We start from the raw sequence: 23,768 nt of genomic DNA, 5'->3' as shown, positions 1-23,768 counted from the left end.
ACTTCATTTCATGCACGAAAATCTCTCCTTTGGGTTTAGAAGGCCTGACAGATAAAAAGAGAAGTGCATCTTCGCAGTCTAAACAGAAAATGAGACTTTAAAACCAGTGACTTCTCTTTTTTTATCCCCTTAGCTGAGAGAGAGCAATGAATAAATGAATATAAACATCAAATAACCCTAGAATGAAGATACAAGCAGGACTGACTCTGTAATGCCATACTTTCACAATTACTAAGCTGACAGAAATTGGCACTGCTTCTGTAAAAAGAGGCCATTCTTTCCTCTGCAGACAAAGAGATTGTGTCTCATGCAATCGCAATGATTTTGACCCCAAACAGTTCCTGGCCTCTTGTTGACCAACACAAATACATACAGAGCCATGAAGCCAGAAATACAAAGCCAGAGAAGAAAAGGGAAAAGTATGACCAATTCTTTCAACAGCAACATAGCTTAAAAGTGATTGGAAAATTAAAGTACTAGTTCCACTGTCTCTTCAATATCTATGATCAAAGGAGGGAAATATCATGAAAGGTGTCTGTCTAGTAATAAAGTGTCTTGGAGACTATGTTCTCCAGGGCAACTTCTGCTATGCTTTGTGGTGGGGGGATGCTGAGGATGCAGATCCCCTCTGACAAGATATAACTGAACGGTAGTCTTTTCTTCACAGAAATGATGGAGTTAACTAATTTTTCATTTCCTCCTGGAACCCTTGAAATGAATCCTTACTCTTGACTTGTACGAAAAAGGTAAGAGGAACTGTTTTTTCTGTATTTTGGTTTAAATATTTATGTCAATGATGATAGACTGTTACTGATCTTGTAACTGTTATCATATGTAAAAGCTATGGTTTTCACCTTTTAAACATTAAGAACAATTTTTCTTGGCAGGAAAACCATGTAGTGAACAGACATGACATTTAAGAACATACTTGCCTTTCGCCTTTGTAATCTGTCACAGCCTTCAGATTATGGTAGTAAAATAAAGAAATGATAGCCGGATGAAGTTTGGTATTTATTTTTTATAGACTACATATGGAGCAAAATGGAAAATACATTGCTAAAGAAATATAGATTGCTAAATTTTATTAACATAGTGAAATAAAGTGTATATTTATCTGAACAGAATCCAGATCTTAACACACATTTTTACAAAAGGGTTGAGTATCTCAGCTTGGGACTTCCCACATATTTAATTATGACAGCTTGATGTTCATAATGACTTTGCCAGAATTTAGGCAGAATTACCTCAAAATTCCTGATCAAAGGGATTAACGTAGTGAAGCTTCAGTCTAGGTTATACTTTTAAGCCATGCTATAGTTAATGAATGAAAGGAGCTACCCATTTAATTCAGTTATAGTCAGTGTGACTTACTTCAAAACCTTTTAGGTTGATTTTCCTTACACTTCAAAATAAATTTTGAATTGTCAAAACTGCACCTAAGCATTTTTTAAAAGCACTAGTAACAAGACCCTTGGACTGCAGTCTAGCTGGGAATATAGTTTTCATTCAACATAGCCTTTGAATATATCTAAACAACTTCTTGTGGAAGGGATGCAGTAGGAGGTGAGAAAACTCATAGTGCCTTAACATTTGATTTTTCTGTATCTTTGGTCATCCAACTATTCAAGCATGCAATTAAGAGAATCACATTTTTTTGATACATCTCTTGTCGTCTTTGTATCTGCCAGTCATACTGTCATCCTTTGAAACTTACGCCAGAGTTACAACTCTTCAGCACAACTAGCTCCAGACCCTTCTTTTTCCAATGAACACATTCTCCCTCTTTTTGTATGGAAAAATAAAGTATTGAGCTGGGTAACAACATACACAAAGTGCAACACATACATAAAGTAAATCATATTGCCAACACCGTATATAAAAATGTTGTCTGGAATGCTGCTTAGGAAGCAAGAGTTCCCCAAAACAACCCCTTCCTGTTTGAACAATTGTAGATTTTACTAAATACAAAAATGATTCTGCAAATGTAGAAGAACTTAAGAAAAAAGTCTATACATGTTTTAGTTTTTCTCTTTTTTTTTTTTTTCTTTTCCTGGGAAATTCCATGTACGCTAGGATGAAATGCAAAGATTAACCCAACTTAAGAGTGGGCAAGGTTGAACATCCCCATATTTCAGAATCAAAACCACTTAGAAACTTGGATAGTTAACTCCTATATTTTGGTGCTCAAAAAAAAAAAAAAGAAAAGAAAAAAATCAGTAATTAACTGCCATCTAAGATTTCTTGAAAACTACAAACACATTTTCAAGATCCACGTTCTGAAATTCTACTCCTGTAGCACTTTTTTTTTTCAGTTTCAAGAGTATCCATCAGCCCTGCAAGGTAAGTGAAGTAGGTATTTGTCTGCCCATGTCACCTGCAGTAGTTTCAGCAGTCTCAACAGACCACTGGCTGGTGAACAAACCAGGGCAGGCAGAGGAGTAAATTATACACTTTTGTTTCGCAGTGCAGTGTTTAAAGAACTAAGACTGGGACTCACTTATTTGCTCAGTGTGATAAAAATTCAAAATTCCAATGGTCTCCTCCCAGTAAAATGCCCAACTCATCCCTATTAGGTACTTTACATTTAGGAGAGAAGCAGTCCTTTTTCCTTCCTGGTCAGAGTGCTCCATTTACCATAATGGATGCAGTGCCAGTTAACTTATACCAGTTGAAGGGAATGGATGGTTAGAGCACTTTCCTGTAGATGGAAGAGACAGTTTTGTGTCATTTCAAAAAAAAACCCTTTCATTAAGAAAAAAGTAAAAATACAGAATTGGATACTGCCCTAGTCAGTATTGCAACATCCACTTTTTTTTTTTTGTGGTTCTAGCAATAACCAATTTGACAACAGTTTAACAAAAATCAGTGATAAATCCAGAATGGGGTATACTGCCTTCCAAATATTAATGTATTTTCCCATATTTTTAAAATGGAAATGAAATAAAAAGAGAACCACTTAGAGAATTATTTAGCTACTTCATTTCAATAAAAATACTGCTACTTCTGATTATGTATGCCAAGGAAAAAAAAAAAAAAAACCCACACAATGGAACAGCAAGTCTACTGTCCACCTCAGTGTTCCTTAAAATTTTTCTTCTTGTGGCTTTTATTATACCCATCCCTGATTTTTCATATAAATTTTAAATTTACTGTGTTTTTTTAAAAAATATGGTATCAAATTTAATAAAAACTTAGCTGCCTGCATGTGGAGGGGAGGTACTCAGAATCTTCCTGATCAAGCAGAGGCACAGGATGTTTCAGGCTTGTATTTTCAAAACCTTCTGTACCTTTTTTGTGTGTGTACATTTATCACATCCCCAAGGCAGCAGCACATTGACAGAGAAATACTGATCCAACCTAATCTAACTCTGGAAATTGTTGAATTAAGGCGGGGGTGGGCAGGAAATCACTGAAAGGGCACACAGATTTCAAGAAGAATTGCAAATATTTATGATTCTGATAAACAAATCCTCATGGTAAAGAAAGAATCAACAACTGTTTCTCATGCTGGCAATATATATTTATTGTCATTTTGGAGATAGGTTACCATGTGTGTATCAGGACTGCAGGCTAAACCCAAATGGGGATTATGAACTCTTAGCATATGCCAGTTGGAAATTAAATGACTAAATGTAAAGCTGACCTTTAGAAGATCTTCAGTTGGTCTATTTTTGCGTGTTGCCTCTTTTTTTTTTTTTTTTTTTAATTAAAAGCTGAACATCTTCCCCTATCCCTTCATTTCAGCCTCAGAAAAATAAGCGATCATCCAAATGCAGGTTTTCCTACTTTGTACTAATGATCTGCTGGCAATCTCAGAACTTTTATATTGTTTATTCAACAACTTCAGAAGGAAGCTAACCTCTACAAACCATGTTCTTCCTCCACTTCACCTGGCTACTAAGTCCAACTTTAAGGACTAGCCTTAAGCAGGTTAAAGATTTGCTTATATTAGACTATTGTGGTTACATTATTATGGTGCAAACCTTCAAGATACACACTTTGCTGTTCCAGAACAAGCTACATCAGTGCAAGATCTGACAGTCTGTGCAAAAGAAGCCGCAGTGCTACAAATTCTTGAAATACCTTTCCTCTCCGTCTCACATGTTGACTAAGAAACATCTTCCTCCCACTGATTTCACCAATCCCAAATACTACCCAAAAAAAGAGAAAGATGAAGATATTTCATGCTTTTATATAAAAAAACAAACAAGCCCCCTTAAAAAATAAATAAATCCTCCAACCTCAATCCCCCCCACCCAAAAAATAAACACGAGTCAAATATATTTGTTCCCCACCCTCCCAACCCTCTTCTAGCTTTTGTATGTCACCATTAAACAAATGCATACAACTTACTGTACAAATACGAAGCTGCAGGCATTCAAGTTACAGAACGTTCTGAAAGTATTTCAAGCATAAAAAGTACACTTGATAATTGCAAAAATAAAGTTTCACTTTTTTAAAAAACATTTTGATTAGAGCTCAAGCAAAACAAACATTTAACAATTCCTACTTCAGTTTAACTTCATAAGAACACCACCTTCAGAAGTTAAAAACAAAAAACTCAGATTTTTGGTGATAAAGTAACTGACGGTGTCTTTTAATGAAGAGAAATGGTATATACAACAATGGCACAGACCTTAAGCATCAACAACATATCTCAGCCAAAAGTAAGTCTACAAGAGATCTGAGCCATTCTTAGCATCAAATGGTACTGATTACTAAGAACCATAATCCGCTAGGAATAGACGTTAAGTTAGACTGGTACGAATGGAGGAAAAGATCCATGACATCAAATAGGCTCAGTTTTTGTCACTGAACTTTTTTTAGGCTAACAATTTCACTAGTGCAAGACCATATGTTTACCTGATTAAATGAAAGCTCAGAAATGTCACAATTTAAGAACACTCATACAAAACTATTTTTTTCTTTTAAAAAAGTGCCACATACCATACTTTTACTAAAAAAGTTACAAACTAATGGAAGACTGTCTGCCTCCATCTCTTGTCAACAAGGAAAGGCCAAAGTGATTCTTTGATCCCAGCTCGAAAAGGCGTTCTCTGACCTATCCCCAGCATCTCCAACTTGGAGCAGTCTAGCTGAGCATTCCTCGGACGAAGAGCACCCACAACTGGACAATCAGTAATCTAAAAAATAAACAGAAAAAAAACCCCAACACACCAACAAGTAATCAGAAATGGCAGAAAAATATTTATTCTTATATATGCTCATTTAGAAGTTTTCCTTTATAGCTTTCTATATAGGTACGTTCCCATCCTCCCTTCCAACTATTTTGTGGGGTTTTTTTGGTTTGGGGTTTTTGGTTTGTTTGCTTGCTTGTTTTATGGTTAACTTCATTTCAACAGAAGAGATGTCAGGCAGAGCAACGTGAAGTGTCATAAGTTAAATTTTTCTCACTCAAGTTACTGCTCACCATTTATGCTTTTCTATGTTTTATTCCTATTTTCACCCTATCACTATAATCACAAGGTAAAAAGTGCTCTAAAATGTGACAGAACCATGTCTTGATCAATATACTTGAAGAGAAATAGATTTTGGCAGAAAAAATTCAGACTAATTTAGCATTCTCCATTCTTTTTCTCTCCATCTTCCAAGCCGCATTTCAGTTCCAGCCTTCACTAATTCAGAACCCTTGGAATTTATTTTGGATATAAATAAAATCTTACTTACATGTTATATTCTCACAACATTATCAGTATGTCTTTAAGAGTAGTCTTACTTTTAAGTGTCAATAAAACTGCAGGACAGTTGTTTTAAACAAAGCAAAAATGGTTTGAAGTTCTTAAGTGCATGTTTTCAGCAAAAAACGTGGACATTGAAAAGTTCTTACAGATTCCTACCTTCAAGTTAACGTTCTGTCAATCTGTAAGCTTTTTTAAGGACAAAAGTACAACAAGAAACATGGGTTTACTTGTGACTAAGGGGAACCGTTCTGCAGAAATACCATTACACAACAGACGGCAAAACTGGTTACTGTCTGACTGGGTTATTCATAATTCCGCAGGTCAAAGCAGCTGTTGTTTTCCTAAGTTACATACCAGGCAGCATCCTCAGCAATACATCTGTGGTGCTAGACATGCTCACACAGATCGCCGTGAAGAAGCAGCTTACTTGTATAGCTAGCGTGAGACCTACCACTTGAAGTTATAAAGCACATCCATGTTTCTACAGGTCGAACACCACATCACTTACTGGTCTCAAGTGGCTGCTGGGAAGGTTGAAAGCATCTGCAATTGCACACGCCATTTCATACTTAGTCATCTGTTCATTGCCAGACCAGTGAAATGTTCCTTTTACTGATGGGTCCTATGGAAGAAACAGTAAGCACAGGTCAAGAAAAGCGGCTAGCTAGCCCTCAGACTAATTCCTGGGCAAGAATTGTGCAGAATAATCTTCCCACAAGATCCTATCCTGAAAGGCATGTTACAGCACCTCACTGATGTTCTGGAAATGCTTGCGCATTTTCAGAGAACACCTGACTAGCAATTGAGACTGAAAACTGGTGTAACGTATACCTCACCTGATTCTTCACAAACAGCTTATATTCTGTAGAATTAACACCTGACTAGCAATTGAGACTGAAAACTGGTGTAACGTATACCTCACCTGACTCTTCACAAACAGCTTATATTCTGTAGAATTAACAGGAGGGAAAGGAGCAAGCCAACCAACCAACCAACCAAGGTCAAATAGCTGGGGAGGAGGAACTCCCTCTATACTATTCTATACTATTTACTTACTCGAAAACAAAAGCAAAAGGCACCACACACATTCTGAATGTTAAACTGCAAACCATGTACAAGTCCTATCAAACAACCTGATTGCACCACATCCACCATATATGCATGGTCCATTTTTTCAAAGTTATATGTATGAAAAATAAAGGTGGTTGTTTGGTTTTGTTGCCTTGCAAAGGGTGGTAATCTGAAGATGCTGTGGTGAATAAACACAATAAAGTATTTAAGTCCAGTGGCTTGTTTTTGCCACTTCAGTGTTCTTAAGACAATAAACAAGGGCATCTTTGCCCTTGGGCATCATGAAGTTTTTTTAGTCCAAAATGGCAACTTGTAAAAGGTCTATTAGAATAAGTTAGGTATTTGCATTTCTCTCTTGTATACTAGAAGACACATGACAATTTTCAGAAAGATCTGTCCCATCACTTCACTCACTTTTGTTTCAAATATCAGAAATCCACACAGTGTCATGTAAAGGGAAGATGCTGTAGTATTGCAGCTAGTTCTTTCCTCCCTCCCAGTGTTCCAGAAAGGTAAAGAATAACGCAGGTTATATGCAGTTCTCAGTTATTCAGAAACAAAGCCGAGAACTCAAACTGTTTTTACATTGAAGAGGCTCGTTTCTTTAAATTCTTACCAGCATTCTCTTCTCTGCTAGTTGTCTGCAAACAGTTGCTACATCCTTGACGTTAGTAGGAAATCTTTGTTGCCAGTGGTCCATGTTGGCAGATTTATTACTGAACTGCACTTTATCAAACATAACAGTCACAGCACTCTCCTCCAGTCTTTCTACCTCTCCATACAAGACAGGAATCCTAAGTACTGCAGCACCTAAAAGAAGAATATTTTAACAAGTCTTAACATTGTTATGAATAGATATAAATGTTGTAGCATAATCTGAAAAGTGTTTTGGAAGTGTTAAGAAATATGTTGGTAGTATTAAGCATCTACAGATCACAAAGGCAATGCAATTAATGTTTGCCCTCAGAATATAATTTTAATTTATATCAATTAAAATAGTTTATAAACACTAAGTTTATGTAAACTTATTTTCATTTATGCCATTGTCTTCCAGAAAGTTAACAAGCTTTCATTAACACTGCAAGAGAAAAAAGGAGGCCTGTTGGGGTTAGAACAAAAATTAAAACATTTGAAAACCCAACTGCACTATGCAGTTACTCCAGCGCTCCCCATCCTCTCTGAGGATCAGTCCTGAAATTAGAAGTGGAAGTCACCAAATCATTGCAATTCTTAAAGATTTGTAGGAAAAAGCTAAAGCTATTAGCCAGCAAGAAAAAGCTAACGCACAAGTTATTCTCACAGAAAAGTAAACGCAAAGAAGTACTTACAGAGGAAAAACAAATACAATAAAAAACTCAACATGACACTGACTTCCTGCTGCTCTAAAAACAGTTATTTGGTCACTCAGCAAATACATTCTTCTTCTCTTTAAATACTGGTTGAAATGTCTCTTTTTTTAATATCTTTAGAAGTATTCATTATTTGAGAAAAAGACTGACTTCCTTTTGTTCTCAGAGAGCTATCTGAGACTTGGAGAGCATTAGCTTCATTACCAATGGTTCTGAAGACCTACTGAAACTTTTTAGTTCCATAAGCGTGAGTACTAAATACAACTTGTATCCTCTCCTAACCAAAGTAAAATATATTTTTTTAAAAATACTCAACCCCCCCAAATTATTAGTGGAGATCCTTGCATTACACAACAGAAATGGACAGGGAAGTTCTTCACGCAACTACAGACATTTGATAGACTGAATTCTACCTGTTCAATATTAGCAAATTAGTGTTTGGAAGACTAATACATGTAAAATATTTATATTTGTATGAAACAATAGAATTGATATTTTCAAGCATCTTACTCAGCACCATCTTGAAATTCCTTCTGCTAATAATATCACTGCTGCAACCCACTACTGCCTGACAGATCACGCTCAAAAAGGTTATGAAACAAAACTGAAGTGTTGAGTTGGGGGAAGGATCTAGCAAGATGCCCACACGTACTTGAATTTGGTGCAGTCTTATCTTCATTACCAATCTAGAAGAGGGAGCAAACAGCATCACAGTCAAATTCAGAGATGATATTTAAGAGGTGGAGTGAGTAACTTTTAATTTTAAACTATTTTTACTTAAATAAGACTTTTCCTACCAAAGTATTTTTTAGAAAGTCTATTTCTCACTAGTAATGACAAACCTATATTAAAGGCCTATCATTTTCAAATATAGTATATATTTACTTACTGAAAGACTATCACACTAATTTATCAATTGTTCAATTCTCTGGTTAGGCAGAGCAGAATCACAGTGTGAGTATCATATTGACATATCAGAAGCCTCTTCTGCAAGTGCACTGAGATTATTTTCTTCAAATTCTTTGAGAAAATAGAAGTGCTTCTTTCCTTATAATCTGTGAATGGAAACTGACAGCATACTAACTAGAAACAACCAAACCTCTCTTTTACACAAGAAATAGTTTTAAATGCAAGGGAATGTGTTCAGTCCCAAGCTTTTTTCCCTTATTAAGTAGAATTTTTAAAATTATGTTTGCATATTTTGAATGCCAATTTTCATTAAGAAAAGATTTAAATAATAATAATAATAAAAAAAGTTGCTTAAAACCAGAAATACATTACTAACCCTTTAGAAAGTGTTACAAGCAGGCATCTGATGTGTGTGGTAAGCGAAGTGGGTAAAAATAAAATGGATGGCCTGATAGCATATGTAATGAGAGCAAAACAGGAGATAAGCAAGAAAACCAAAAGGAGTAACAACAAAAGCCTATGTTGATTTTATCTGCATTATTATTGAATCGCAAGTCTGTTTTTCCCTTTAAGTAAACATACATTTAGAACAATTGCAATGCATCCCCCTAAGTAACAGCTATATATTAAGTGTGGCAAAGCATGTGCCATTACAATATGTTGATGATGTCTTTTATCTTTCCTCAGGAATAGTTGATTTCCACTAGACAAAGGCCTGTGAATGTCCGTCAGCAGAGACTAGTAACACAAATGAAGATCGAATCAAGTAAGACATAAAGCTTTAGTCAACCTATAAGCAATAAGAATCGTTTATGCGCAAGGAGACTGGCTCCTAATCACATTACTTTCTAAATCTCGTTTCCATGGTTTTGCAACTTTACCACTGAATTATGAGTCTATTAAGCTAATATACAACTAAGTAAAAATAGAAATCCTCTATTAAAAATGTGTGAGTGTATTCTTACCTTCATTATTTTCCAGGACTGCCTTTTCACCCTCCAGTTTGGTTTTACCATATAAATTCAGGGGATTTGGTACATCAGTCTCTTTATAAGGAGGGTTCGTTCCATCAAATACATAGTCTGTACTAATGTAGATCAGAAATGCTCCAACTCCAGCTAGGAAGAAAATGTTTATACGTAGTGTATTTTAATTCACGCCTTGTTTGAAATCCCAATAAACCTTTAAACAAATCTCCAAAGGACCTCATCTTCTAGCCCCATTCATTCCTGCTGCTTTTTCTGTTCACTGATCCTTCACATAGACAAGCATGCTACCCTTACAGAAAATGGATCAACGGCACAGTGATAGTAGAAATGACATTCAGCACTTCGAGTAACTTATTTGTATTTATGTCCCTGTATAAATAAATGCAGTATTTTAACAAGAAACCAAATCCATTAGATGGTCTCCTTACCTGCCTCTTTTGCTAAGTTCCCTGAAGCAGCCACATTGAGCTGAGAAGCCGAATCTGGTTGACTTTCTACAACATCTGGCCTTCTCTCAGCAGCACAATGCACTATAACATGAGGCTGGAAATTACAAGACTAATTTTAAACAAACATTGTCAAGAGATTGCAATTGCACCCTAACTCTAGCGATGAACTCCCTCAGGCAAAAAGACATTTCACGAAGTTGTGAGAAGTAATAAAAGTAGCAGTATTATTTTTAGTGATGGCATTCTGAGGAGCACATTTTCCTTAGGAAGTAAAATAGAACCATGCTGCTTCGAGATTCCAAAAAAATTTATCTTTAATTTTGCAATTATGATCTTCAGCAGCTTCAATTTTACAGCAAGATCAAAATTGTTGGTTTCTCTCTCTTTTTAGTTCTGTATAACAATATAAAATATAATAATAAATCTCACACATACACATAATGATACTTAAAAAAAAAAAAACCAAACATTAGCCGAACTGTTTTTAGATAAACCATTTACACATGGCTTATTTGACATATGCAGACTATTAAGATATTTAAAGCCATTTTCTAGAATGGCACCCTGCATAATGTATTTCAGGTTTTATATATTCCCCTTACAAGTTAGATTTGAAAAACAGTGAACTTCTTACTGCACTGCATGCTAGACATACAGTTAATGCTGTTGTATTCAAGTATTCTTCAACTTCAAAAGAACTGCTTCATATTACTACATCAATAACTCACATTTATCTTTTTCTTTCAACTATCAATGCAAGTATGCTGACACATACATCTGTTCCTTGCAGTCTACCTATGGTGATGATAGCAAAGGTCAGAACTATCTGTACCTACAGAGCAAACCTAAGCTCCAGATGTGGCAGAAAACAGAGCCATAAATTTTTCAGAGCTCTGGCAAAGCAGTAGCCCCACTAAAGCCACAAGAACTCAGTATCAGAACAGCACTGTAGTATCCTATCCATCTTCTCCATACTCCAGAAACTTACCTGAAAATCATGGATAATGTCATGAACTGCAATAGAGTCCAGAAGATTAATCTGTTCAAATCTGGGCTGAGCTCTCCTGTATCCACAGCCAACTGCATTCCAATTGTTTTCATTGAATTCTTTAAACACAGCTCTGCCAAGAAGTCCCGTAGCGCCAGTAATCAAAACTCGCCTACTGGGAATATCAACATCTTCCTAGGGAAATGAAAACAGGAAAAGTTTTCCTTCTACTATTGTTTATTACTGTTTTTTCTTAAAAAGTATGCAAGGCTACAGTCAGTGCTACTGTATTAAATAGCTTTCCCTGCCTCGTGAGTGTTCTGGAGTGTCTCATGGAACACAAACTTCTGGGAGCACTCATACTGTACCTAGTCAAGTATTTAAACATATTTTTGAAAATGAAAACAAAACTTAAATGGGAAACTCATTTACTTCCACAACAAGAGGGGACAACAAACCAAACATCAACCAGCATCTTTGGTCATAGGCTTGCCAAGCTGGTGAACAGGGCTTTAAACTAAAGTTGACGTAGGAGGGGAACCTCAATCCATCCCATTCCTACCAGTTTGATACCAGTGCCAGCAATAAATGCCCAGAGCCTGGAGAAGTATCACAGGTCAGCAAGAGAGCACCTGAAGAGCAGCACAAAGGAAATCCAGCCACTCCGGCCAGTAAATCAGCTTCCTCATGAGCCCAACTCAAACACCTCTATGCAAATGCACGAAACATGGGGAATAAGCAAGAGGAGTTGAGAGACGTGCGTGCGCCTGCAGGGCTATGATCTTATTGGCATCACAGAAACATGGTGGGATGGTTCCTATGACTAGAGTGTTGGAATAGAAGGATACAAGCTCTTCAGGAAGGACAGGCAGGGGGGATGAGGAGGGGGTGTTGCCCTCTATGTCAATGACCAGCTGGACTGCACAGAGCTCCACCTGGGGATGGATGAGGAGCTGTCTGAGAACTTACGGGTCAGGATTAAAGGGAGGGCAGAGACAGGTGATATTATAGTGAGAGTCTGCTACAGGCCACCCACCCAGGAAGACCGAGCAGATGAGGCCCTCTATAGACAGATAGGAGCAGCCTCACATTCACAAGCCCTGGTCCTCATGGGGGACTTCAACCACCCTTATATCTGTTGGAGGGACAACACAGCAGGTCATAAACAATCCAAGAGGTTCCTGGAATGCGTTGATGATAACTTCCTTCTCCAAGTGACAAAGGAGCCAATGAAGAGAGGTGCTATGCTGGACCTTGTTCTCACCGACAAGGAGGGGCTGATGGGGTATATAAAGCTCAAGGGCAGCCTTGGCTGCAGTGACCATGAAATGGTGGAGTTCAAGATCCTTAGAGCAGCGAGGAGGGAACCTTGGACTTCAGGAGAGCAGACTTTGGCCTCTTCCGGGATCTACTTGGTAGAGTATCATGGAATAAAGCCCTGGAGGGAAGACAGGCCCAAGAAAGATGGTTAATATTCAAAGATCACCTCCTCCAAGCTCAGGAGTGATACGTCCCAACAAAGAGCAAGTCAGGCAAAAATGCCAGGAGGCCTGCATGGATGAACAAGGAGCTCCTGGACAAACTCAAACACAGAAAGGAAGCCTACAGAAGGTGGAAGCAAGGACAGGTAGCCTGGGAGGAATACAGAGAAATTGCCCAAGCAGCCAGGGATCACGTCAGGAAAGCTAAAGCCCTGATAGAATTAAATCTGGCCAGGGACATCAAGGGCAACAAGAAAAGCTTCTATAGGAATGTCAGTGGTAAAAGGAAGACTAGGGAAAATGTGGGCCCTCTCCGGAAGGAAACAGGAGACCTTGTTACCCAGGATATGGAGAAGACTGAGGTACTCAATGACTTTTTTGCCTCAGTGCTCAAGCCACACCACCTGAGTCACAGAAGGCAAAGGCAGGGACTGGGAGAATGAAGCACCACCCACTGTAGGAGAAGATCAGCTTTGAGACCCTCTAAGGAACCTGAAAGTGCACAAGTCCATGGACCTGATGAGATGCATCCATGGGTCCTGAGGCAACTGGCTGATGAAGTTGCTAAGCCACTATCCATTGTATTTGAGAAGTCGTGGCAGTCCGATGAAGTTCCCACTGACTGGAAAAGGGGAAACATAACCCCCATTTTGAAAAGGGAGAAAAGGAAGACTTGGGGAACTACAGGGCAGTCAGTCTCATCTCTGTGCCCAGCAACATCATGGAGCACATCCTCCTGAAAACTATGCTAAGGCAGATAGAAAACAAGGAGATGACTGGTGACAGCCAACATGGCTTCACTAAGGGCAAATCATGCCTGACAAATTTGGTGGCCTTCTACAGTGGGGTTACAGCTTTGCATATACGGGAAGACCAACTGACATCATCTACCTGGACTTGTGGAAAGCATTTGACACTGTCCTGCACAACATCCTTGTCTCTAAATCAGAGAGACATGGATTTGACAGAGGGACCACTCGGTGGATAAGGAATTGGCTGGATGGTCACACTCGAAGAGTTGTGGTCAGTGGCTCAATGTCCAAGTAGAGACCAATGACGAGCGGCACTCCTCAGGGGTCGGTATTGGGACTGGTGCTGTTTAACATCTTTGTCAGCAACATGGACAGTGGGATTGAGCGCACCCTCAGCAAGTCTGCCAATGACACCAAGCTGTGTGGTGCAGTCGACACGCTATAGGGAGGGGATGCCATCCAGAGGGACCTTGACAGGCTCGAGAGGTGGGCCCCTGCGAACCTCATGAACTTCAACAATGCCAAGTACAAGGTCCTGCACGTGCTTCGGGGCAATCCCAAGCACAAATACAGGCTGGGCAGAGAATTGATCGAGAGCAGCCCTGACGAGAAACTCAACAGGAGCCGACAATGTGCGCTCGCAGCCCAGAAAGCCAACCGTATCCTGGGCTGCATCAAAAGAAGCGTGACCAGCAGGTCAAGGGAGGTGATTCTCCCCCTCTACTCCGCTCACATGAGACCCCCCCCCCCCCCCGGAGTACTGCATCCAGCTCTGGGGCCCCCAACAGAAGAAGGACATGGACCTGCTGGAGCGAGTCCAGAGGAGGGCCACGAATATGATCAGAGGGCTGGAGCACCTCTCCTATAAGGACAGGCTGAAAGAGTTGGGGTTGTTCAGCCTGGAGAAGAGAAGGCTCCGGGGAGACCTTCCAGTACCTGAAGGGGGCCTACAAGGAAGCTGGAGAGGGACTTTCTACAAGGGCACGTAGTGACAGGACAAGGGGTAATGGCTTTAAACTGAAAGAGGGTAGATTTAGATTAGATATTAGGAAGAAATTCTTCACCATGAGGGTAGTGAACCACTGGAACAGGCTGCCCAGAGAAGCTGTGGATGCCCCAACCCTGGAAGTGCTCAAGGCCAGGTTGGACGGGGCTTTGAGCAACCTGGGCTAGTGGAAGGTGTCCCTGCCCATGGCAGAGGGGTTGGAACTAGATGATCTTTAAGGTCCCTTCCAACCCAAACCATTCTATGAATCTATGAGGACAGAATTTTAAGTTCATTCAAAACCTGGCAGCTTTGTGCAATTTGAAATGAGGAAAATAACTTCTTTTGAAAATGGACCCAAAACATTTAACATCTAGGGTCCACACCCTGCAAGAAATAATTTTGGACAGACTGCCTGTTAGAGGCTGCAGCAATACAACACAACTCAGTGTGAGCCTGCCTGCAATGACTGTAAGAATAAGTAAAACCAAGATACAGGTCTCTCTTCTCTGTTTTATAAAATGCATCTGAAAGTGATTTGATAATTTAAACTCTCAATCTATACAACATACTAAAGCTGTACTTAAGCTACTGCATGTTTCAGTACTTGAGACAGTTGTATACATCAGTTCACAGGAAGTTTGTTCCTCTCCACCACTCACTAGACCATGAAGTTTTCAAGACAACCAACATAAGATTCATATCTGTCTGTGCAATCTTTATTTTCCTTTCATGCTTTTCTTCAGTCTCTATCATGGAACAAGAGCCTGCTAAAAACAAAAACAAAGGCATATACTTACATGCCGGTACAGAACAAAGCATCAGGTGTGCAGAATCCATAAATCCTGGATTTCCTGACCGCTTTATACACAAGGACAATTTGTGGTAATTGGGTTATAATTTTGTAAACGCTCTCTACTATGCAATTCAAATAGCCCAGTCACTTCTGAGCGTTCTTACATTTTCAGCCTTGTAACAGACCGCTCCTTTTTGACTGCAGCACAGGAAGCAACAGAAATCACTTCCAAATTACTGTCTTTCACCCTTAAAGTTAAAAAGCTTTTGTTCCATAAGGGTATATGCAGAGGTGCATTATGGAAACAGGCTATCCCAAAACAATTGCTTAAAGCTCCCAGCATACTGCATGTATTTAACTCAACTTCAAATCTTTGGGCAAAGGATGACTTACTCCCATCAGTACTGGATGAAAATTAGTAATTTATATCTGGACAGTTTTCTGAAAATTACAAACTACAGCAAGTGGTGTTTTAAAAAGTAACCTTTACAGTCAATTTGACCTCAGAAAACAAGTTTATTTACCATTTTTTAAGGCTGCTCACATTTCTCTGAAAAGCATAAGCGAGAACATGCAGGTACTGTTATCTTTCTTTGTTATGTACTTGTTGTCTTAGCAAAGTCTGGATAGAGCGTCATAGGACAGATTATCAGTGCTTCTGTAGCCAGAGGATAGCCGCTAATAAATATCAAAAACTTGTTGCAGAAAACAGAGTTGAAAAGTTCTCTAAAAATATCCCAGAATATCTTTAGTGAGTAGAAACTGACCAACACAAAAACATACGTCACTTGTAAAATCTGACATTTTTAAGTATTGTTCATCTAAGTTTATTCTACACATCATAAAGAGGATGTTACATTAGCAGCACAGCTTGAACCAAACACAATCATGACATATACCAAGTTAAATACAGTTTGCATCCTGTTGCTCTTGTCTGCAAGACTCATTAATTTTAGTCACTTGTTTCTGAGAAACCAAGGTAAGCGATAGATGTTTCCCATAAATTCAACACAAAGTGACTGCCAGTTTAAATGTTTCACCTTGCCAGAAGTTAAACATTCTGGTAATACAAAACCTGCATAGATTAACTCTTTCCCTATATGTTGCCTTGCACTTTTACAGAACGTCACCCAGCTGCAACAGCATTTCTGACTCAGAAACTACAGATAACGGAACTTCTGAGCGTGACGGACCTCTGAGGTTTCACATTCCCACCGCTGCTGTTGGCAGATGCTCTCACAGACTTGCAGACGCTACTGCTGTTGCCTCACAGCTGTCCCCACGCAGACAAGTGAACGCATAGTAACAGCACCATACACCTCAGTGTAGCAACCAGATTGTCTTTAACAGTTAGCAAAGCTGAAAATTTAATTCTTACTTGCTTTGTCTTGCAATGAATTAATCACGTTCCTCTAGAAAAGGAAACAGCAAAAATCTACAGCTACTATCTGGGTGTATCAGTACTCAACTGAAACCACATATGGCATAGCATCTTCTGTTTGACTTTTGTTAATTTACATATTTTTTTCTTCAATATGTCTGGAATATTAATAATGTAATGCAACTAAAAGATAAGACTGCTCTTAACTGTTATCCTAACGAGCTAGAAAGTACCCTTAGAATTTGCAGTAATTTTATAGACAGTTACTATACGTAAAGAATAAAAGACATTCTAGAATTCAAATGTTATCCTTTTGCCTGCAAGTTTTATAGGCTTAAATGCAAGTTCCCATTCCAATTAGCCTATCTGCTAACAAATCTTTTAGACGTTTCTCAACTAAAAAGCAGTCATAGTCAGAGTCATCAAACATGCCAGAAGTTCTCTTAGCAACTAATTTTGAATGCTACTACTTAAATGCACAATTTTGAGCTTTATAATAAAGCATCCAATTTCATTTTGCTTTACCTGATGCTCAACACTCACTAAAAAATAACGTAATAGCAGAGTTGTACTCTGCAGTCTCATTCACATAAAAACATACAAGCAACAACATCTTAAAACTTAAAAATAGCACTTATGACACCTAAAAGATTACTTCGTAGACGCTAACCAGAACACAAATAAGAGCATAATTTACAAAAATAGTATAACATGATGCATTTTAAGGTGAAAACTACGATACAAATATTTTTTAAGTTTTACATAATGACAAAATCATGATGAAGTCAAAAAAAATCAGTTTTAAGGAACGTCCACTAAAACCAGAAGCTACTGGGCTAACGCAGATTTGCAGTATAATATGATGACAAAAGAGTCACTACACGGCTGAGCTCTTCATTCAGCTTTGACATCGCCTACAGCAACCAAAAGCCAAGGGGAAGCACCAGGCTTTTTAACGGCCCGGGCTGACACGGGAAGACCTATTAACGCTGACGGAAAGTTGTCCCGCGTTTCACTTACACGTCAAGCACTCCCAACTGCAGCAGTTAAAAGCTACACTTGTTGAACATTATCGACAATAAAAGGTGACAACAGAAGTAACAAGCCTCCAAAAGCAACGACAGGCGGAATTACCGCGGTGTTCCCCACTGCAGAGAAGTATTTCCGTGCGATACGGCCGCCGAGATTAAGCGGCTTAACCGACATAACTTCCTGCTACGAAATAAAAATACCTGCACGGTGACTAACGTGAGGCGATACAAAATCGTTCCGACTTCTCGATCTCGCGGGTGATCCGCAACGGGGGAGAAAAGGTAACCGAAACCGCTCGAAAACGAAGCCCCCGACGGCCGAGCGCCGGCGACCGCGCTTCACCTTGCGCTGCGGGCGCAGGGCGGGCGGGCAGAGCCGCCGCAGCGGCACCGCCGCACTGCGCGCCAGCCCTCCGCCGCCCGCCCCGCGGGACGCGGCGCCTCTCCTCCCGGCTCGGCACAGGGCCCCGCTCACCGGCGCCACCCGGGAGGGGCGGCCCGGCCCGGCCCGGCCCGGCCGGCGGCGCACCCCGCGGCCCTACCCGGGCCACGCGAGGGCGGGACGGCCGAGCCCGCCGCGGGGAGCCGGGCGCCCCCGCCCGCCGCCGTTGCGCACCGGGAGAAAACCGCCCCATCGCGGGCTCCCGGCGCCGCCGCTCACCTCCACTAACTCGCAGCGCCCCGGCACGAAGCGGATCTTAAGCTCCTTCTCCCGGCCGACCATGGCGGCGGCGGCGGGGCCGGGGCGGGGGCCGGGGCCTGGGCCTGCTCCTGTTCCTGCTCCGCCGCCCGCTGGGCTCGCTCGGCGCTGCGGGAGGGCGGACGTGCCGTGCGCCGCGCGCCCGGGCGCGCCCTCATTGGGCCGCGGGGACGCAGGCGCCTCCGGCCGTCGCGCGCTCATTGGCTGAGGAGAGCCAAAGGGGGCGGGGTCCGAGGGGGATTTAAAGGCCCGGCCGCGGCCGCAGCGCTGCCCAGGAGGGCGCCGCGCGCTCAGTGTGGCCGCGCCCCGCCCGCCTCGGCGGGGCGGGAGGAGGCGACGGCGCAGCCCCTGCGGGGCCTACGCCCGTGCGGAAGGGAGCGGCTCTTCCCCACACCGAGGCAGGAGCAGATGGAGCTACCGGAGTGCAGCCACCGCTCCGCCGGTGACGCCGCTTCGGAGTCACGGCCCAGGGCTTGGGGGCAGCAGGGACGAAGGGCCCTCGCCCCGGGGAGCAGAGAAGCCTTCGGGAAGTTTCTGTCCACACCCAGGGCAGGAGGGAGAGTGTCACTCACCAGTATGAAAACAGCCCTCTGCCACCTGTAGCAGGTGGAAGTAATAAAGGACAGGTAAAAGCCTTTCATATACACTACATGACCCATGTAATGTGGGTTAGCGTAAGACATACGGACTGGCCCGGCCCCCACCATTTCGGGTCTAAACGTGCAGTCTGAGTAGGGCTTAGTTTTTAGAAAACCAGTCCACATACCAATTACTCATTTTCATTCCCTGATGGGAGAGAGGGGGAATAAGTCACCCTCTGCCCCCAGCTCTACACCATCCCAACCAGTGTTCAATAGGTGGGGAGCAATCCCCCATCTCCCCGTGCATCACAGGGCAGCCTCAGCTCCACCAGCTACAGAGCTGGCTCCTGCGACACACCCCCATCAAGGTCTTCAGGGTGCTTCACAGAGTAATCACAGTTACTCCAGCAATCACACCTCCTTCAGAGTTGTAATGTTACCTAGTTGGCATAGTGAAAGTGTGGTCTTTCATTTGTCTAAGATAAAGGATCGGGTCCTGCCCTTTATGAAGTGAAACTTTATTAGACCGAAATACCTTACTTGGCTGCTAAGAGATACTGGTAATACAGCTCTGGCACATATTCACTAGAAATTATTTAATTTTCCTTTTGGAATGGTGGAAAACAACATGCATTTTCAAATTGCCTTTATCCATAGCTTCACACAAAAGTGACTGGTAAATTCCCAAGAGAAGGGGGATTGCCTTTGCAAAAGCAATCACTGCTTATAGTTCTCATCCTATATCCATAATTTTACACTTACAAGACAACAAAGTTTATCTTTTTAAATGCAAGTCTTTGAAGTAACATGACTCTGTATACAAAGCTCTTGACTGTGATACTTCTGACCCACACAAAGGCAAAGACCATGTGCCTAACATGGTTTTAACAACAGGACTAAAGTTGAGTAGATGCCTAAGAATTAGTGGCCAAGACTTATTTTAGCTATGTTCACACTTACATCTTCACCTGATAATCAAGTCAAGCTGAAATAAATTTAAAACAGTATTTAATGGGTAGTCAAAGGGGAAAACCACCTGAGAGTACAGGAATTAACACACAGTTAAAGAGAAATCAGAAAATGTACTAAAAATGGAATATTTTTAAGGTCATATTGTAAATGACCTTTACTTGTAACAAACAACTGACATTTGCAGGACAAGAAAGTATACACATGTAAAACACTTCAGCCAGCTTCTGCCTTCTTGGAATGCAGATGCCCTATTTTTCCTTGTAATACACTACAGACATTTAATTCCCTTTCATTAATCTTCAAATTCTATTAAGAACACCAGTAATTCATAACTTGAAATTCAGAAGAAAAATCTACCAAGAAATACTGAAGCCTTCAGCAGCACTAAGGTAACAACTCAAAGCACATCTAACATCACACCCCTTCCTCCAGACACAGACTGAAAGAGCTACTGTACAGCTTAATAAAAACAACAAAGTGGAAACAGAAGTTTTGCCTTCCAGGCCTAGCACGAGAGGGAAATAGGGAAAGCATTAACACTGGAGTCTCAAGCTAGAACCATAAGTTGGCCTGTGAAATATCTTCACATTTTTGTCACCAGTATAACAGTTACAAACATTATGTGTAATTTGTTCTCTTCATAACAGAATACAGCCTATTTTTTTTAAATATTTACACTGAATTCAGTAACATTCTAGCTTATATTTTCAATTTCTTTATTATCATTACATTCACTTTGTGAAACACTATGATTTCATGGAATAGATAAACAAAAATTTTATTATAGTCTATATCACAGTCATTTAAGCATAATGCATCACTGGGTGACTAAATGCACTACTCATTAAATTAACATTTCAGACTCTAAGTCGCAGAGACTAAAGCATAATTAAGTCTTTCTCCCATCCTGTTTGCTTTCCCCCATATTCTGTAACCAACATATAGGAGCAATCTATTAACGCAAACATCGAGAGCCTTACCTGCTCCATTTCCACCAGCATTTCAGGCATTGCCTCGAGCTAGAGCAGGAATTTTCAGCCTAGGAAATTATGGCAGTTCAACTGCGCATTGCGTTTTCCCTTTGTCTGCTTTTGCCTGCAGGGAGCACATGGACTGGAAGAAGCAGGAGCTCAGTTGACCTTTGAAACCAAAACGTTAATCCAAGCCCTGTTATCACATGTGGCTCTGAATCCTGTTAAGCTTTTGGTTTATTCCCAGTGGTACTATTTAAGCAGCTCAGTATGAACTTAAGTTGTTACTTCATAACAGCCAGCGTAAGCAAGTGCAGCCATTGCACGTATAAAATTTATTCAAAGCACTGGCACAGAGTCTTATGCAGTTTTCCTTTTATAGGAAACAGGAGGAGGGCTCTAATTAGGTCAGCCAGGTTGAGGATTCTAGCAGCTCTTCATTTTACATTTAAACTAAATACAACCCAGACCTTGCTACAATGCAGTGAGATGGATCAGAGAAATAATTTCTTGTTAAATTATATATTTTTTCAATAAAAAAAAGTTATGTTCCACAACATGAAAGTAATTGATTCCTGCAGTGAGTACTTAAGTCAGTTGAGCTACCAGTATCAAGGTCTCAGTTTTTAATACTATTTCACAGTGCAGGCAGTTTTCTGCAAGTGGAGCTGAGATGGAAAGAAGTAATAGCTTGCTTTGTGTTCTGGCAGGCTCTTTAGATGTCAGAGTCTGGGAGGGCTTATCTGTGTCTTTCCTACTTGCTTTTGTTCCCTCTGTTTTGCATGGCAATCTCTGTGAAACTGGCAAAACTGCTTAGATTGAAGTTGACACAGTGCTCAAAGTTTCCCCTTTACTTCCATGCTTTACTTCTCTCCTCAGTCTGCTCTACATTATTTATCTATATTTTAAAGCTAAAACAAAAATCAACATTGCTGTAAGGCTAGCATAGTTATATGTAAGAGTTTCTCTGTTCTTTTTGGCAACATAAGCATACTCCTGATAGTCTAAAAAGGATTTAAAATGACATGTAGGCAAAACTGCCAATGAAGCTAGAAAGCTTTAAGAATTAAGGCTGCATAAAAAAAAAAGGTATGTAGCCATCACAGAAGTATAGCCCTGTGATATCTGCAGTATTTTGCTTTGCTTGGTATACTTTCACCCTTTGACGAACTCTTGCTAATTTGATGCAGGACATGTAAAACACCAAAAATGAGGTTCAGTTAAAAATGTACCTGAATGCACTGTCCCCATTTCCATGTTTGAGTTTTATGGAACCTTCTGTTAACATTCACTTGCCCTCATCTGTCTTGAAATAAAAGGCTCATTTACATTTTTAAAAACACATTAACTAAGGATGTCTTTCATTTTTTGGGATGAAGGCTTTTCATCAGATGTTGACATTCTGATTTATGAACAGTGATTTTGCCTTTAAAATCCCCATAGGAACAGAACAGCACAGAGAGCGTGCAACTTTCAGCAACCCTGCATGAAAGATTAATGCCATCTCATGAGAAGGACTCCAGTATAACAGCTGTAGAGTGTTACTCCATGTTCCTCCATTTTCAGTTTACACATTTCCCCCTCCCCGCCCCCCCCACTGCTCTTTCCCCTGCTGCTCACTAGATGGAGTTTGGCTTAACCAACCACTCATTTCGCATCCACCGACTAGTGAACATACAGGCTGTGTAACGTCAAGATTTCTAGCAAGACCATGTTCCCATTAAACGAACCAGACTAACACACGTTCATTTACAATTTTCTTTTACAAGAAAACTTTCATCTTTTTCTCCACAAGGAGAGATAACTCCAGTATTAAATTCTTTCAGCAACTTCGTTACTAAAATACACCTCTCAACACTTCAGGCAAACTGCTAAATGAACACTAAGTATTTCTCAATTCAAACACCTGAAATTAATCCTCATCCTCCATCTTCAGAAGTTCAAGTAATCCAGCAAATACACAAAGATGACATTAACAGAGAAGACATAGCAATTTCTTTCCTTGGACTTAATATGCATTTTTGGTATCTCATTTCCTATGTATTATCAGTTCTCTGTAGCTTGTAATGTTGGTATAAATGGCAATATATTCAACGTGCTAAGCTTAGTGCACTGTCTTTCTGCAGCACCCGTATGCAGGATATTAGTAGATGCAATAGCAAGAACACAGAGTTCCATGTTCCACTCAATACAAAAGTATATACTGGAACTTAAGAGAAATTCAAAGGAAATGAAAGGGATAAGGGAATTGCAGGTTGTATGTATTGTACAGTTCAGCTTAAATAATTTCTTCTGTTAGACTAGAGAATACAGTCTTTGAGGCAAGACTGACATTGGGCTTTGGTATGAAGACTTAAGACTAGAACAGAGAACACTACGTCAATTACACTATATAGTTTTATTTTGGTTTTTATCCCTGGTTTGTGAGAGAAATAGACAAATTATTTCATTTAAAACTTTTATTTGCTAAAACATTCTTAATTTTAGATGCAGTTAAACAGATTCTTTCCACCTTGCCAAAATTCAAGTCTGTACAGTGCATGCACGTAGAGCGGATATCCTCCCACCCAATAAAGACAAGTTCTGTTGTTATTCCCCTTCATATAGCACTGATCAATTACAACAGCCACCTAAAAAGATATTATGACAATTTAAGCATCC

General features: G+C 40.3%; 1 protein-coding gene across 2 annotated transcripts; it reads right to left on the bottom strand.

Moving 5' to 3' along the window:
* Nucleotides 1-4,320: 4,320 nt before the first annotated feature.
* On the bottom strand, nt 4,321-21,146 carry MAT2B (methionine adenosyltransferase 2 non-catalytic beta subunit). 2 transcript variants are annotated; one of them, XM_059825354.1, is made up of 7 exons: nt 21,117-21,146; nt 11,458-11,652; nt 10,449-10,563; nt 9,997-10,149; nt 7,390-7,583; nt 6,211-6,324; nt 4,321-5,144 (listed from the first exon to the last, which is right to left on the bottom strand). In XM_059825354.1, the coding sequence occupies exons 1-7, from the start codon at nt 21,144-21,146 to the stop codon at nt 4,974-4,976; spliced, it is 972 nt and encodes a 323-aa protein (XP_059681337.1). In that variant the 3' UTR covers nt 4,321-4,973. The 2 variants fall into 2 exon arrangements, with proteins under 2 accessions (XP_059681337.1, XP_059681336.1); XM_059825353.1 differs by lacking the exon at nt 21,117-21,146 and adding an exon at nt 18,545-18,632.
* Between the last annotated feature and the right edge of the window lie 2,622 nt (nt 21,147-23,768).

This window comes from Gavia stellata, chromosome 16 (assembly GCF_030936135.1).
Source record: "Gavia stellata isolate bGavSte3 chromosome 16, bGavSte3.hap2, whole genome shotgun sequence".
In the NCBI taxonomy this organism is placed as follows: domain Eukaryota; kingdom Metazoa; phylum Chordata; class Aves; order Gaviiformes; family Gaviidae; genus Gavia; species Gavia stellata.
Note: the sequence above shows the minus strand (reverse complement) of the source record. Positions and strands in the feature narration are given on the sequence as shown.

Bases quoted from the DNA above. Each gene is read 5' to 3' on its own strand.
- MAT2B (XM_059825353.1), bottom strand. From the start codon at position 18,607: ATGGTCGGCCGGGAGAAGGAGCTTAAGATCCGCTTCGTGCCGGGGCGC. The intron at 11,653-18,544 runs GTGAGCGGCGGC...TCATTTCCCTAG, and splicing joins GGCGCTGCGAGTTAGTGGAG to GAAGATGTTGATATTCCCAG. The intron at 5,145-6,210 runs GTAAGTGATGTG...TTTATTTTTTAG, and splicing joins CCAGCAGCCACTTGAGACCA to ATTACTGATTGTCCAGTTGT.